Genomic DNA, 13318 nt, shown 5'->3' with positions numbered 1-13318 from the left:
AGCCACACTAGCATTATTTATGGGAGAAACTGTAGTTGAGACAAAACCCAGCAGTCTTACTGCTTTCATCTGTCACAGATTATTATTTGCTTAGTCTTATTTGCACCATGATAGAGCAGCCTCTGGAATCAATGCCATTATTATTTTAAACCTAGCATCAAGGCTTGCTCTGATGGACAGGTCCCATTCTGCAATGGGGTATTTAGCTGCTTTTTAGTTTTCTAATCAAGCCATAGTACTTCAAAGAGCTTTAGCACTTTCAGTAATGAAGGAGGTGAGGCATTTTATTCCTTACCCTGTCTTGGTCTGTTAGTGCTTCTGCTTTCTTTGCTCACCTGGAAAACAAGTGGTGAGGAAAAACCCCTAGAAGAGGGCTCAAAAGGCAGAATGCTGACTGGAGTAATAGTTACAAACAAGGAGGAAAGCCAGAGAGATTCATTTCCCTTTTTGTTAATGCAGGGCTATTTGGATTATAGTTTAGACCCTTCAGAACATTAAACATGTTCCTTGTACTTTCTTGTGGACCATATCTCCCAGTGTCACATTCAAAGACATGGGATAATTCTTGTCCGTAGCTGTGTTACTGAAACCCTCCCATTTTTTTTGTTTGCTTTTTTTTCAGCTTAGCTTCTGCAAAGAAGACTCAGCCCTGCATTACCCCTAGCTATATTTGCCTTCATCTAGGCTATCCCAATAGTTCTGTGTCAGGTTTCCAGAAAAGGTAGTTGAAAGTAATATCATCTGCTTTGACTCACAGAGTAATGTAACTCAGCTACATTCCCTCTGTCCTGAGGGAAACTCATATTCCCCTGGCTATGCAAGACCTAGTTTGATTCATTTATCCAGTCTTTCACATTTCCTTCCAGACTACCAACTTCTGCAGTACAGGTGGCAAGCGCTGTCCTGAAAGGAATCTGTTGCTATTGTTTTGCATGTATCAGGACGTTTCCTGCAGTGACAATGGGGAACTGTCCCAAAGCTATGAAAAAGGGAAGAGGGCAAATAGACCCATTCTCAGTAAGATGCACGGTATCGCTTGTTACTTTACCAGTTGGTGAACTAAGAAAAACACATACTTACAGATGTTGTTGCTCCTTAGGGAGAAATGGAAGCTGTAAAAGAAGAAATCATCAAGCTGTGTCAAAGAAAGGAGGATATCCTTACCGGGATGAAGAATTCAATGTCTGAGCTTCACCAGCGCTTACGGGAAGGAGTGCCCGAACCAGGAGATGAACCCACAACCTCTATATTTGCACAATCTGACTTGATTGGGACTGACGTTTCTGATCTGCAGGTAAGTGGAGCGCCATTTTGTGGTCACTTGCCCAAGAGATGAAGAGGGAAAGTATTACACCCTTCCTCATCCAGAAGGAGTGGATGTGAGAGAGGAGCATCCCTGCAGCTGTGAAGCAAGGTTATTTCTCTCCTTTGTGCTTTTAAATGGTCCCAGAAAGACTGAGCATGGTACGTGTCTAGGAGAACGCAGGAAGGAGGTCTGCCTCAGGTTATTTTTTAGCATGAGCTGATTCAACATGAAGCGTACACTGAACAATCAACGGCAAAATGCTAGATGCGTAGTTTTATTGATGATGATCAGTTGTTGTGGATTTTTCAGTAAATTGAGCAAAGTAAAATTCGTCCCAATTACATCTTTGATGTTGAAACATTACAAAATATTGAAATGTCCTAGTTTTTAGAGGTGTTAGGACCTACAGACTTATTACTTAATTAATTACTTATTACTTTACTTATTAATTACTTTAATGTTGGGCGGCAAATGCTCAGTGCTTCTCCAAAAGTGGACCCCAAGTAGAAACTTACTTTTAGTGTATAGGCAAAAGAGCAGAGGCTTTTACTGTTCTTAACATGAATAATTGGGCTGTCTCTTTTGTGTATTTTGTAGCTGAAGAAAAGAGGATTGATATCCCTTCTGCCCTGTTTAGATGAAGAGTCAGAAGACTCTTTGCAGAGCAAGGTGAGTTCAGTATATGTCTTATATATACAGCTATATATGTAAGATAAACTAGTTTGTTACACAACAGATTATAAAAATGTGTAGCTATGAAATAATTTAGAATAAAACGAAGTCACGTTTGTTACACCAAGAAAAGGTACTAAGAAACTGTGCTTGAATCAAGGTCAGTATTACACAGTAACTCATTCTGTGATGCATGGTCCTGCTTTTGATGGGATTACTTATACTGTAATACCTCCTTTAGGTATGAGTTAGTGGCAAACATGAGCATAAAAAACAAGGTTTAAAAATGGGTTTTCTTTCAGACAAAATCAGACAGCCTCTGAAGTATTAAAGTAAAGCAACCAAAGTGTTTGTTTTACTATGCTCGAGCTTAGGAAAAAAGCATAATCAGACAGTCGGGAAAGAAGTTAAGAGTGATTTCTGAGAGAGTGAGAAAAGTAGGGAAATACTGCTCAACATGTTGTTGTGAATCTGGGATGTCTGAATGCCCGAATGAACCAGAGAGGACCAAAGCCAGGAGTAAAGTTTCATGGAGATGTTAATAGATTTGCAAAAGGCAAAAAAATACATAGCCATGAAACTCTGCACACCTTCTGTTAGAGTCTAATCAAGATACATTTGTGCAAGCCATTCAAGCCAGGAACATGCAGAAATGCTGGTGAGTTTGTAGCCTAGCTACCCACTCTTTTTTGGTGCAGTTTTCTTTACAAACTGGACTTGGGGGTTATTTTGTTTTGTTTTTAGGGGACAGGAAAAGAGAAGGAGTGATTTGGTGGTGAGTTTTGTTTTTCTACTGTTTGTTTGGTGATAGCATGAAAAAACAGGATACTCTTGAGGTCTCTAGAGTGTCATCCAGCTGTCATTCATCTTAGAGCAGAGCCATAAAGCAAGGGAAGAGGTGAGAGTTGGGAAATACAAGGTAGATAAACAAGGCAAAAAGGGAGCTAAGTGTTCGTAAAGGTTTGCAGTAATTTACATTGCCTGAAGGAATGCCTGAGCTTCATGTTTACTAGCTAATGCTGAGCTGTTATTACTTTCAAAGGGAAGTACAGCCACAGAGATAGATGTGAGCTTCTGGCCCTCATTAAAATACAAGGAAAAGCATAAAGAAGACAGTGCAACCTCCTGGTCTTCTGGTACCTTGTCAGATGGTGGTGCACAGGTAATGAACTCAGATTTATCTCAGCAGGGCAGGAACTCATCTTTCTGGAAAGAATTTGCAGAAGTTGTGGTAATGCTGATGTCTTTGAAGTAAGAGGACTGTAGAACTGCAGGGCAATAGCCTTATTAAGTTGCTCTGTCTTCCACATCACGCTAAATTTTTCCATTTTAAGTGTTCTTTCCTGTTCTACAAACTCAAAGACAGAAAAGTACACTTGTTAGCAGCAATGCGTTTCATTAACTCTTGGGAAGGCAATAAAATATACAGCTTGTTAGGAGATGATCTGTGGAAGAGATTCCCTTTGTAAACGAGAAGATCATTGTCTGATGTTCCTGACCAGCTACAGTTTTGGTGTTGTTTCACTGTGTTCTTCACAGTGTCTTGATATTGTCTGATGTGATAGCTGCAGTTGCTGCTTCTATGTATCTATGTTAGAGGCATAAGAGAAATTATCTCCATGAATATTCTTGGTCCAGGACTGCTATGCACTGAAGGGCTGCTACTTTTTGAGGTTTCTCAAGCACAACGAGGCAATAATGATCTAAATATTTCCACTGTTGCCTCTTTCTCTACAGGATGCTGCTGAGATAGTGCGATCCTGCAATAAACACGATGAGGAATCATCTTTGCAAACTCTGCAGAGGACAGAAGGCTCTGGCACAGGTCATGAAAGTCAGACCGTGGTGAGTTTGAAAACCTGACGTAGCCTGAACAAGGTGACCTTCTATATAACCCAGCTACTGGTAATGATAATGGTACTGGAGTTTGTGCCAGGATTAATGATATGGTAAGATAGCTACAACCCTTTTTGAGCCTCTTCATATTGCTCCTTTGAGTGAAAATGATTACGTTCTGATCCGCTCCTTGAAAATTAAGTATTCTAGGAAACAAGATGGAGTATTTTCAGGAAAAAAAGATGATGGCATTCATAAAGGCATGAGTGGAAGGACTAAGATGATAAAATCTGCATCAGTTATTGGATTTTTAAGTGGCAGTTAAAGGAGAAATGAATGAGAATAACACTCCCATATTTTGCTGCTTTGTGGAAGACATGCGGTACCTTATTGAGGAATGGGCAGCAGCCTATAGGTTACATGCAGAAGAGCATATGGAGGCAGTCTTGAATAGTCCAGCAAGGCCAGGAGCAAAAGCCTGAAAGCATAGCAGCCTCAGCTCTAGCTCCTAAATTCTTGCAGCATGGAAGAAGCTAGAATCTGTCTTTGCTTGACGCGGGGGCACGCTCCCAGGTCACTTTGTCTCACAGTGCTCCTTGACTCCTTACATCATGCATAACTTTCAATATATAGTTTAATAATTGGGAAAAAAAGAAGTGCCAAGGGAGAATTTGACATGCCCTTTTTAAAAATGTTTCTCGTTCCTGTACAGGAAAACAGTACACAGCTAACTATTAGAACCTAGTCAGCAGGTATTAATTGTGTACTAATATTATAAACAATAGCATTCTGCCTCATATGAGTGAGTGTATTATGTATGACCTATCTATGCACGTGATCTCTCTCTGTCCTTTTTCTTTGCTGTGCTGCAGCGCTGTTGGCCTCTGCTTGTACAGGACATCTGTAAGCTCCCTTTGTAGGCAAAGGAGATGTAGTCACTGCAGTCCCCAAGCACAGAAAGCAGTTCAGCTGAGCTCTCACTGATTCTCTGTGTTATACTGAGCTGAAATATTGACTGCACTGAGTAAATCTCAGTTGAGAGTAATTGACATTTAGACACTTGTATTAGAGAGACTTCATCTCCAGGTCAACTTTTTGGGTATCCAGGCACCTAACAAGATAACATATACTGGTACCTCTGTGTGCCACCATCATGTTTGTCAGCCTTCTGTCTTAAGGGACACTCACAACCTGTTGAACCCAGTGATAAAAAATCTCAGCAGAGCAGTGTCTTGAGATGGACACAGCTGCTCTGTGTTCTTTGCAGAGAAGGTTGTCCTTCCTCAATTCATGCCAGAGAGCAAAAAAGCCTGCAATATTGTAATATCTTTTCCATTTCAGTGTTTTGCTGCTCCGTGCCATTTCCATACGCTATATAACTCCCATTAGGAGCATCTTCTTTTCTGCTAAGTGATTTATTTACAAGATCAGTTACTAATTGGAGACAGGAAGACATTTATTTGTAAAAATGCTGTATTCATTTTTTTCCCTTAGAGATGTGTTGAAGTCTAGAGATCTGTGGAGTTGATTATATTCATGTTCTCCATTTAGAGAATTATTAAATATTATTAAACATACACTAACATTAATTTATTCCCACTATCTTGGTGATTGCTAAATGATACGATTTAATTTCTCCTGGCATGTTTTCCCTCCAAATTCAGTTCTAGCAGCCTAAAATGTAATGTAGGATTCAGAAACGTGTTCGAATTGTTATGTGTCAGGTAAGCTTTGGTAACTGTCCACTCTGTGTCCTTTATGATCTCAGTCTTAGAACACGAACTCATGATGTGTGCATGAAGCTGAACATCGTTACGCCTGCACACAAGATACTGGTTTGTTTTATTCAACTGATTTGGCTGCATATCTGAGTTTCTATTTCTGTAAAGAAGGGGGATGAAGTTTCCTGCAGCAGAGTTGTTTACCTGGGGAAGGGCAGAGCATGCCATAGATGAAAACTAAATGCTTCTGTATGCATGTGAATTCTGCTTAATACTTGGTTATTTTTTTGCATCATCAAAATACGTTTACTTTAGTGAACCAAAACGTTTTGCAGTCCCATTGAAATAAAAAAAAAAGAAATATATGTTGTGCCCAAACTGGCAAAATATATTTAAATAATTTACTAGAACAAACAGGCTGAGAACTAAAGCCAGAAATTTAAGGTGGATGTTGAAGTAAACTGGTACTTTTTTATATCTTCAATTCCATGTACCTCGACAGACTGTCCAAGACTGTTTCAGAATCTCTGTGCTCAGACTATTTCCTATTTTTAATGACACTGCTGCCAGGTAGCTGAGAGGGAAATCAGAAAAGTAATGATTGAAGTAAGACATTGATACCTGAAACAATGCAGTTTGGCTCTCTCATTTTAGCACAAGGCACTATGACCGACCATCTCAGTGTGTGTGTGTATGTTCTGGAGCTGTGGGAGCGGTACAGGTGGTTTTCTACAGAGGCGTTGTGCTTCATTTACTTATTAACTTCTTTCGTTTGCATATGCCTGGATGTATACAGACCTATGCAAGCTTCTAAGCAACAGCTGGTATCTCCAAGCACTTTAGACTTCTCCTTATTACGGAAGTAAGCAATGCTGCTTCTTAAAGCAATGCAAACAAGAAGAAAGAATTACACAAAAAATACACATTATTTTTCTGTGTGACATACAGCCTGAATGAAACTCATTTGACTGTTGGAACCAAATGCATACATGGAACTTCTAAACGATGCACAACAGATTGCTTTGCAGATTTAAACTGCATTGCTCTTCCATCCAACTCCCACAGCAAAACATCTCTCCTCAGGGGAGAACTGGTTAATGGTGAGTCATCGTGCTTCCTGTGGCTCAGGTATACCTGCGTGGATGCAAATCGCGCCTGGAAACCTGTTACACCAGATCCTGGATCGCCTGCGTGCTGAATTTCGCTTCCTTTTTCTTTTATCTTTAATTATTTTTTTTTTTTTTTTTAAACTGTGAAGTCGGTAACAGAGTCGTTTTGGAGCCCTGTGAATGTGAAAGTTAAACATTTCTCATTGGTAAGGGGTGGGGAAAGAAAGGAGGAAAGAAAGAAAGAAAGTAATAGATAGATAACCGTGGTTTTTTTCGTGTGCTTTGCTTCAGAGTGGCACGCTGCCTCCTGTCCCCAGCGCCACCCAGGGCTCTCGAGGGAAAGCGGGAGACCCAGAGGAAGCGGTGGATGGTGGTAGGCCCGAGCCGGAAACAATCCTCCAGGCGTGCCAGGCCCAGGTTGCCGAGCTGGAGCAATGGCTAGACAAAACTAAGGTGTCCCTGGGCTCAGACCCCCAGACCCCCAAAATGCAGCAGATGGTGGAACTGCAACTTGGTGATTGCCAGGTAAGAGGGAGCAGTCAGCGTGCTGCTGGCCATCAACATGAGCCGCCCTTCCCCGGGGTTTGTGAATGCAGGAAAGCTACAATTACTGCTTCTCCTCTCCCTGCTTATTCAGCTTCATTACACTGGCAGACAGCTGGTAACTGCTCGGCTTTGGTTTCAGGTGCAGCTTTCCTAGGGCTTAGTTAATACCTGTTTTTAGGGTTGTACACAGTGGGATCATTATACACCTGGATAATTTAGTTAGAGCTCTGAGTGTTTTTACGGCTTTGTTTTTGTTTAGTTTATTTTTGAAAATATGGCTCAGCGAAGTCTGCATCCGCTGTCTAAAGGCAACTTTTCATTGATCTCTGTCATGATAAATCAGCAAGAATAAAGGATTTTTTTGTTTTGTTCGGACATTTTCACTTTCGATTTTTGTTAGAGTGATTTAAAAGACTGGTGTAAAATAGCTCCTAAACTGTAAGTTCTTCTTTTGCACTTTAGGGCCCCAAAGCTGCCAGTGTAGGAGGAAACACAGACACTTATCCACCTTGAGTAGCATGTATTTGGTTGTACTGCTGTAGGTCTAGGACCTTCTTGCCCCAGGTGGGAGCAGAAGGAACGGCGTGGTCTTTTGATGGAAATGGATGGAGGACAACAGAGCTTACGTGAGGGATTGGGCTGGGTGGTAGTCCTGGCACAGCTTTCTTTCTCTGGCGCACAGATTAAAAGAAAATGTGCAGGCATGCAGTTTTGGAGTTCTCTGCAGTGCCAGGCCGATATTCCCATCTGCTTGGCTGCTTAACTCTGGGAATTAAAATCCTGAATACATTTATGTATCTGGCTGTATCTCAGTCCCATCCAGGGTTTGTGTCAGTGTAGGCTTTGATAGGGCAGTCACAAGCAGTAAAATCAAGCAGACTTGAGGCAGTGCTAGGCCCTGCTGAGTTCCTGCCAGGTTTGAACAGTCTGGCTCCATGTTAAACATGAACTTGATAGGGCAAAGGAGTAGAAAAAGGTTTTTCTATCCTAATCAAGATCTGCGCAGAAAAATATCCAACGCAGAAAACAGGAGCAGTCTCTAGATAGATAGATATGATGTAGAACAATTAATTTATTGCAGTTGATTACTTTGCAGTGAAGTCGTAGTTTCTGTCTCCACATTCAACCTTAAAAATGTGAGTTTGAAGTAATCATAGAATCATAGAATGGCCTGGGTTGAAAAGGACCATAATGATCATCTAGTTTCAACTCCCCTGCTGTGTGCAGGGTTGCCAGCCACTAGACCAAGCTGCCCAGAGCCACATCCAGCCTGGCTTTGCAGGCCAGAGTAATGCAGAGATGCAGTTTAATTCAGAACAATGTGAGTCAGCAACCAAATCCCAGCAGTTTCCAGTGGCCTGGCTAACACGTGGTACCAGTACTGTGTTTTGGTAGTTTAGATTGGATGATTGGATGTTAGGTGGGATTTCTTCACCCGGAGGATGGGCTGCTCAGGGAAGTGGACTGCTGTCCTCAGCTCCACTTGGCCCTAGGGTATGCATGTCCCTCTACTTTATCACTTCATTGAAAGCCCAGTGGCATTTCAGATAAAACGGTCTCAGAGGTAGCTGTTATCTTAAACTAAGTTAACAGGTTATAAATTCATTCAGCTGAGATACAGACTTTACCTTTTGCAGATTCTATTGTGAAGCCAGTAGCTCCTTGCAGCAGAGTGGAGAGTTAGACATAACTCCTTAACTCATCACAGCAAGATTTGTGTGAGGTTTACCACTCAACACCAATGATCTGCCAATTTTATCTCCTTTTGATAGCCAAAACTGTTTTTAGAACTGATGGCTTCCTTTTAAAAGCTACCCTCCATGCACTGGCAACATTGTCTTGTAATGTGAGCAGAAATTCTACCACGCTTCTGGTTGATGTGATTAGAAGGAATGAAAACTGACCTTACAGTGAGCATCAGCTCAAGGATTTCTTCCTCACTTAGCATAGTTTTGCACAGTTTTAGTAGTGCCTTGGCCTCACAGTGAGGTCTGTTTAGCTCATACATCCATGGAACTTGACCCTCTCCAAGGGTGATGTAGTCAGTCTGTGCTCTGCCTTCTTCTCCAGTGTGGTGTGTTGTCTTATTGGTTCATCCAAATTAAGTCTGTCATTTCTGCTTCCCTTTTTCATTACTTACTGTCTGAGTTAATACAACTTCCCACATAAAATGTTTTCTGAAACAGTTTTGTCTTTAACACTGTATTAAATACACTTTATTGTTCATAGCAAAAAGAGACTATATTAGAGAAAATCCATGGAGTTTGCAGCTATTTCTAATTTTTCCTCTTTCTGTTCATTTTAGACAGAGTTAAGTGTAAGCACTGTCTTCGGAATGTTATCAGGAAAGGAGTATTGTACTTTTAAGAATGAATAATTGACTCCTGTCACTTCTAGGTGATGTTATCAGAGATTGAACAAAAGGTTCTTACTTTACTGGAGGATTGTGGAAACAGTGCAGGCCACCAACAGGAGACAGAGGCTCTTTCCTTGAAGCTGAAGGAAGTGAAGTGTAATTTGGAAAAAGTCCAGATGATGCTTCAGGATAAATACAGTGAAGAGCAGGTAAAGCATATGGATGCTGTACTGAGGAAAAGTGAGTGTCCTGGTGCTGTCATGTGCTGTAGTAGCAGAAGAACAGTTAGAGCTCACCATGTGAAGCAAGGAAGGGAGAAGAGTCAGTCAGAAAGGTTGGACTTGTTATTTTTTCCAGTTTGCCCTCCAGTATAATTATTTTTCATTTGCAGTAAGTAGTGGGACTTCTAATGAGTCTCTGAGCTACATCTTTTCAGCTTTAAGTACTCAGTGGCAGTAATTGAGATTTTGTGAGGAATACAGGGAAAGGATAAAAACGTTTGGTGAGGTTCTTTTTGTTTGTTTTGTTGGTTTTTAATGCCTTCAAAATGCCGTGATGTTTGTGATAGTATCACAGCAGACAGGTCTTAAAGCAGTAACTTTCTTCAAAGAACGCCTAAATGGCATGAGCAGTGACTACTCAGCTTTCCAGTGCCACAGGCCCCCAGCTAGACCTGGACAGGAACTGGATAGAAATGTTTGCAAGGGTACCAACTGCTTTTGCACTGCTGATTCTGTTTACGAGTGGTCCAAAACAGCTGTGCTTTTGCCATTTCCCTAAACTGCATGTGGAGGTTCTCCCCTCTATGTCAAGTCTGGAAGCCTTCCCACAATGGGTCTCTCTTTACAGATTCCCAACAGGGAGAGGATTGACCCAGAGTCCCTCAAGACCTTGCACTCCAATGGCTCCAGCATGCCCCAGCTTGGCCTCACTGAACAGCCATTCCTCCAGAAAAATGGTTTCCAGCACCCACAGGTAATTCTTCTGCCTGACCAGGAGTCAGGCTGCTGTATGTCCACTGTGCGTGTAGGGGCTGCTGCATATATTACCTGCTGCAGTTTTCACTGGGGGATCCAGTCTGCCAAGGGCAGGTACCTTATATTCCTCTCCTAGAGGATTTGGGGAGTTAAGGAGGATGGCGAAAGGCCTCCAACCCCTGAAAACTCAATTTTTTTTTGTCCAAAAGGTTTATGAACCTTACAAAGCTGGATGGTACCCTTGTCTTATATCACAGTGATTCAGATGGCATCATCCACCCCTCTGATTTCCTGTGTTTGAAGTGCTGATGTATTCTGAAATCTGAAACTGCATACTGAAACTGCTTTTGAAGACGGATTTGACTCTAAGGCTTCGTGAACATTCTCTAATGGACTAACTCACAATGACTCTAAGGTCATTGTTAACATTATAAGGATATCCTATGATACTCTTGTGCTCTGTACTTCTGTTTTGCTAACTGGAAATTAGCTTTTGCCCCTCTCATGCTATTAGGAATGAGTTGGAGAAAGTGATCCAGCCTGAGCTGCTAAAATTGCTCAGTTTTTAGTCAATGCTCTCTTTCTAACTAGTGCATTTCTACCTCGTGCTTGAGCAGTGCCTCCCTTTTTCTCTGTATAAGGACGGCAGTCTGCAGCCTTTACGTTTCTGAATATGCGTAATTTATTTCTGACTGAGGGCTTTTGCTTTTGAAACTTTAAGGCTGAAATATATTCTGTAAAAATGTGTGCTTTTAGAACACTGTTTGGTAACATCATATTTACACATTACTTGCTTTTTCTCCTGAGAGAGGTATTCTTAACTTTGCTTGCCAAATGGATTCATGTGAAATGCGACTGGAAAAGCACAATAATCATTTCAGAGCAATACAGTGCACACAATTGATTTTTATTGTTTGTTCTGTTCTTTGTTCACAGGATCTGAAAGTAAAAGCAGCAGAGCAGAAAGGCCTCATTGACTTCATTGAGTCGTGTGTGGAAAAAATGCAGCCGCAGTTTGAGGATAGTGTGACTCAGAAATTAGAACCCAGGTAATAATCAACAAAATCACTCCCCAGATTCATTTATGCACAACTTCCCAAACCTACGGAAACTTTGCAGGAGCACTGTTTGGAGGGATATGTGCCTGTAGAAAAATTGCAGGAGCTGGGAGATTTCTGCTATCAGAAGTCTAGAGAAACTGAGTTTCATTTGTGTGACAGCTTCCTTGATACTGGTCTGTGACTGGAGTGTCCAGAGTCAGTCTTGGTGTCAGGCAGGACTAATGCTTGCCATAAGCTGAAGCAGGCCCAACAGAGGCAAGTTGGGTATCTCTGTTCACAGCCATGCGTTTGGTTGCACTCTGTTTTGGGGGCAGGTACAATAGAAGCTAATCTTATGCAAGAAGTTTTACAAATCTAATGTTGTTTATTCTACTTCAGTATTTGACATTCGGTTTTCTTAATACAGCAATGGAGAATCTGATCCAAAAAGCAAGCAGGCTGATCCCACCTTAGCTCCAAAAGACCAAACGGGTAATAAATGGCAATATTTACAACAAGAGCTTTCCTCGAAGATGAAGTCTCCTCTCTGCCAGCTTGTGGAACCTCAGGTTCGTTTAAATTCAGTAAAGCACTCTTTGTGCAGCCTGTTGGTTTGGATGAAGATAACTATTAGGGCATCTTCCTGAGTCATCATATCATGTCTCTTCTTCATCAGATAACTGAAATCTTTGCAAGCGCTCTCCAGAAGAAATTGTTACTGCATACTGTTTTCATGATTGTCTTTTAATTTTACCTTGAGGTAGATAATGACTCTGGAGCTGTGACTGTGAAGTAGTGTGGGAACATGTAGATGAATTCTGGCAGTTAGCATTCAGACCTGATGTTATCTGCTTAATTCTTTCAAGGGAATTAGGTGAGTTACCTAGCAAGCTCCCAGCTAATTTTTATGGATGTGGATTAAGTCCCAGTTCCTGCAAGTGAGAACATTTTGGTCAGAAGAAACCTCTAGCTTAAATTTTCTTCTACGATTCACTATAGTGTTCTCTTATTCTCTCTGACATATCAAAAGTGGATTTTGCACTGCCATAAGAGAATGTTATGCATTTACTCAGAGCAGACTGCAGAATTTTACTGCTCGGACGAAGTGTATTTCCTGTTGCTAGCAGTTTTGTTCGCATTCAATTGTAATGACTAGATTTACTCTTCTCAGAAATTACTGTATTATATGGACGAATATCAGTCAAGCAAAAGGATGAACATCTGCTCTTACTCAGGGACTGCAGTGGGCAGCAGGCCTGCCTTAATACAGGCTACACCCTAAAAGTGGGAAGTGGAGGCTCTTTTTTCATGCTCCAGTCAGGGCATAGCCTAACCAATTTATTCTTGCCAGCAAAAAGGGAACCCTGCTATCCAAGTGCTTTCTATTAATAACTTGACACTTTTATTTTAATGTTTTTTAAAAGGGATGTTATGTAGTTGCCCATAGCCCAGACTTCATTTGAGCAGTTCACATAATTGCAGTATTCTCTTTCCCAACATCAGATTACAACAAAACTGAACATGCTGCCCCGGGGCACATTCCCAAATGCAGGAACCCCAACTGTGGAAGAGCTGAAAACGTACACCGTCCAGCTGGGAGACCTAAGCCAAGAAGCAAACGTGGTACATGCACAGGTAAAAATGGCATGTTCTAGCATTGCCAAAAACACCGGGAATTCAAGACACAATGCACCGTTTGGGCATTGAGAAACATAGACAATAATCAAATTATTGCAAACGAGGCTCATTGTAGTG

General features: G+C 41.4%; 1 protein-coding gene across 6 annotated transcripts in view; it reads left to right on the top strand.

Moving 5' to 3' along the window:
* The window catches only part of SYNE2 (spectrin repeat containing nuclear envelope protein 2), a 158690-nt gene that overhangs the window by 81952 nt on the left and 63420 nt on the right, over nt 1-13318 (top strand). For 5 of the 6 annotated variants that reach the window (XM_021403871.1, XM_021403872.1, XM_021403870.1 and 2 more), the window contains exons 63-72: nt 1100-1294; nt 1904-1975; nt 3021-3140; nt 3716-3823; nt 6936-7169; nt 9588-9755; nt 10396-10521; nt 11460-11572; nt 11991-12132; nt 13067-13198. In XM_021403871.1, the coding sequence (XP_021259546.1) occupies nt 1100-1294; nt 1904-1975; nt 3021-3140; nt 3716-3823; nt 6936-7169; nt 9588-9755; nt 10396-10521; nt 11460-11572; nt 11991-12132; nt 13067-13198 (1410 nt within the window). The remainder of the gene's footprint in view (nt 1-1099; nt 1295-1903; nt 1976-3020; nt 3141-3715; nt 3824-6935; nt 7170-9587; nt 9756-10395; nt 10522-11459; nt 11573-11990; nt 12133-13066; nt 13199-13318) is intronic. The other variant, XM_021403873.1, reaches the window with a different exon arrangement.

Source organism: Numida meleagris, chromosome 6 (assembly GCF_002078875.1).
Source record: "Numida meleagris isolate 19003 breed g44 Domestic line chromosome 6, NumMel1.0, whole genome shotgun sequence".
Lineage (NCBI taxonomy): Eukaryota > Metazoa > Chordata > Aves > Galliformes > Numididae > Numida > Numida meleagris.
Note: the sequence above shows the minus strand (reverse complement) of the source record. Positions and strands in the feature narration are given on the sequence as shown.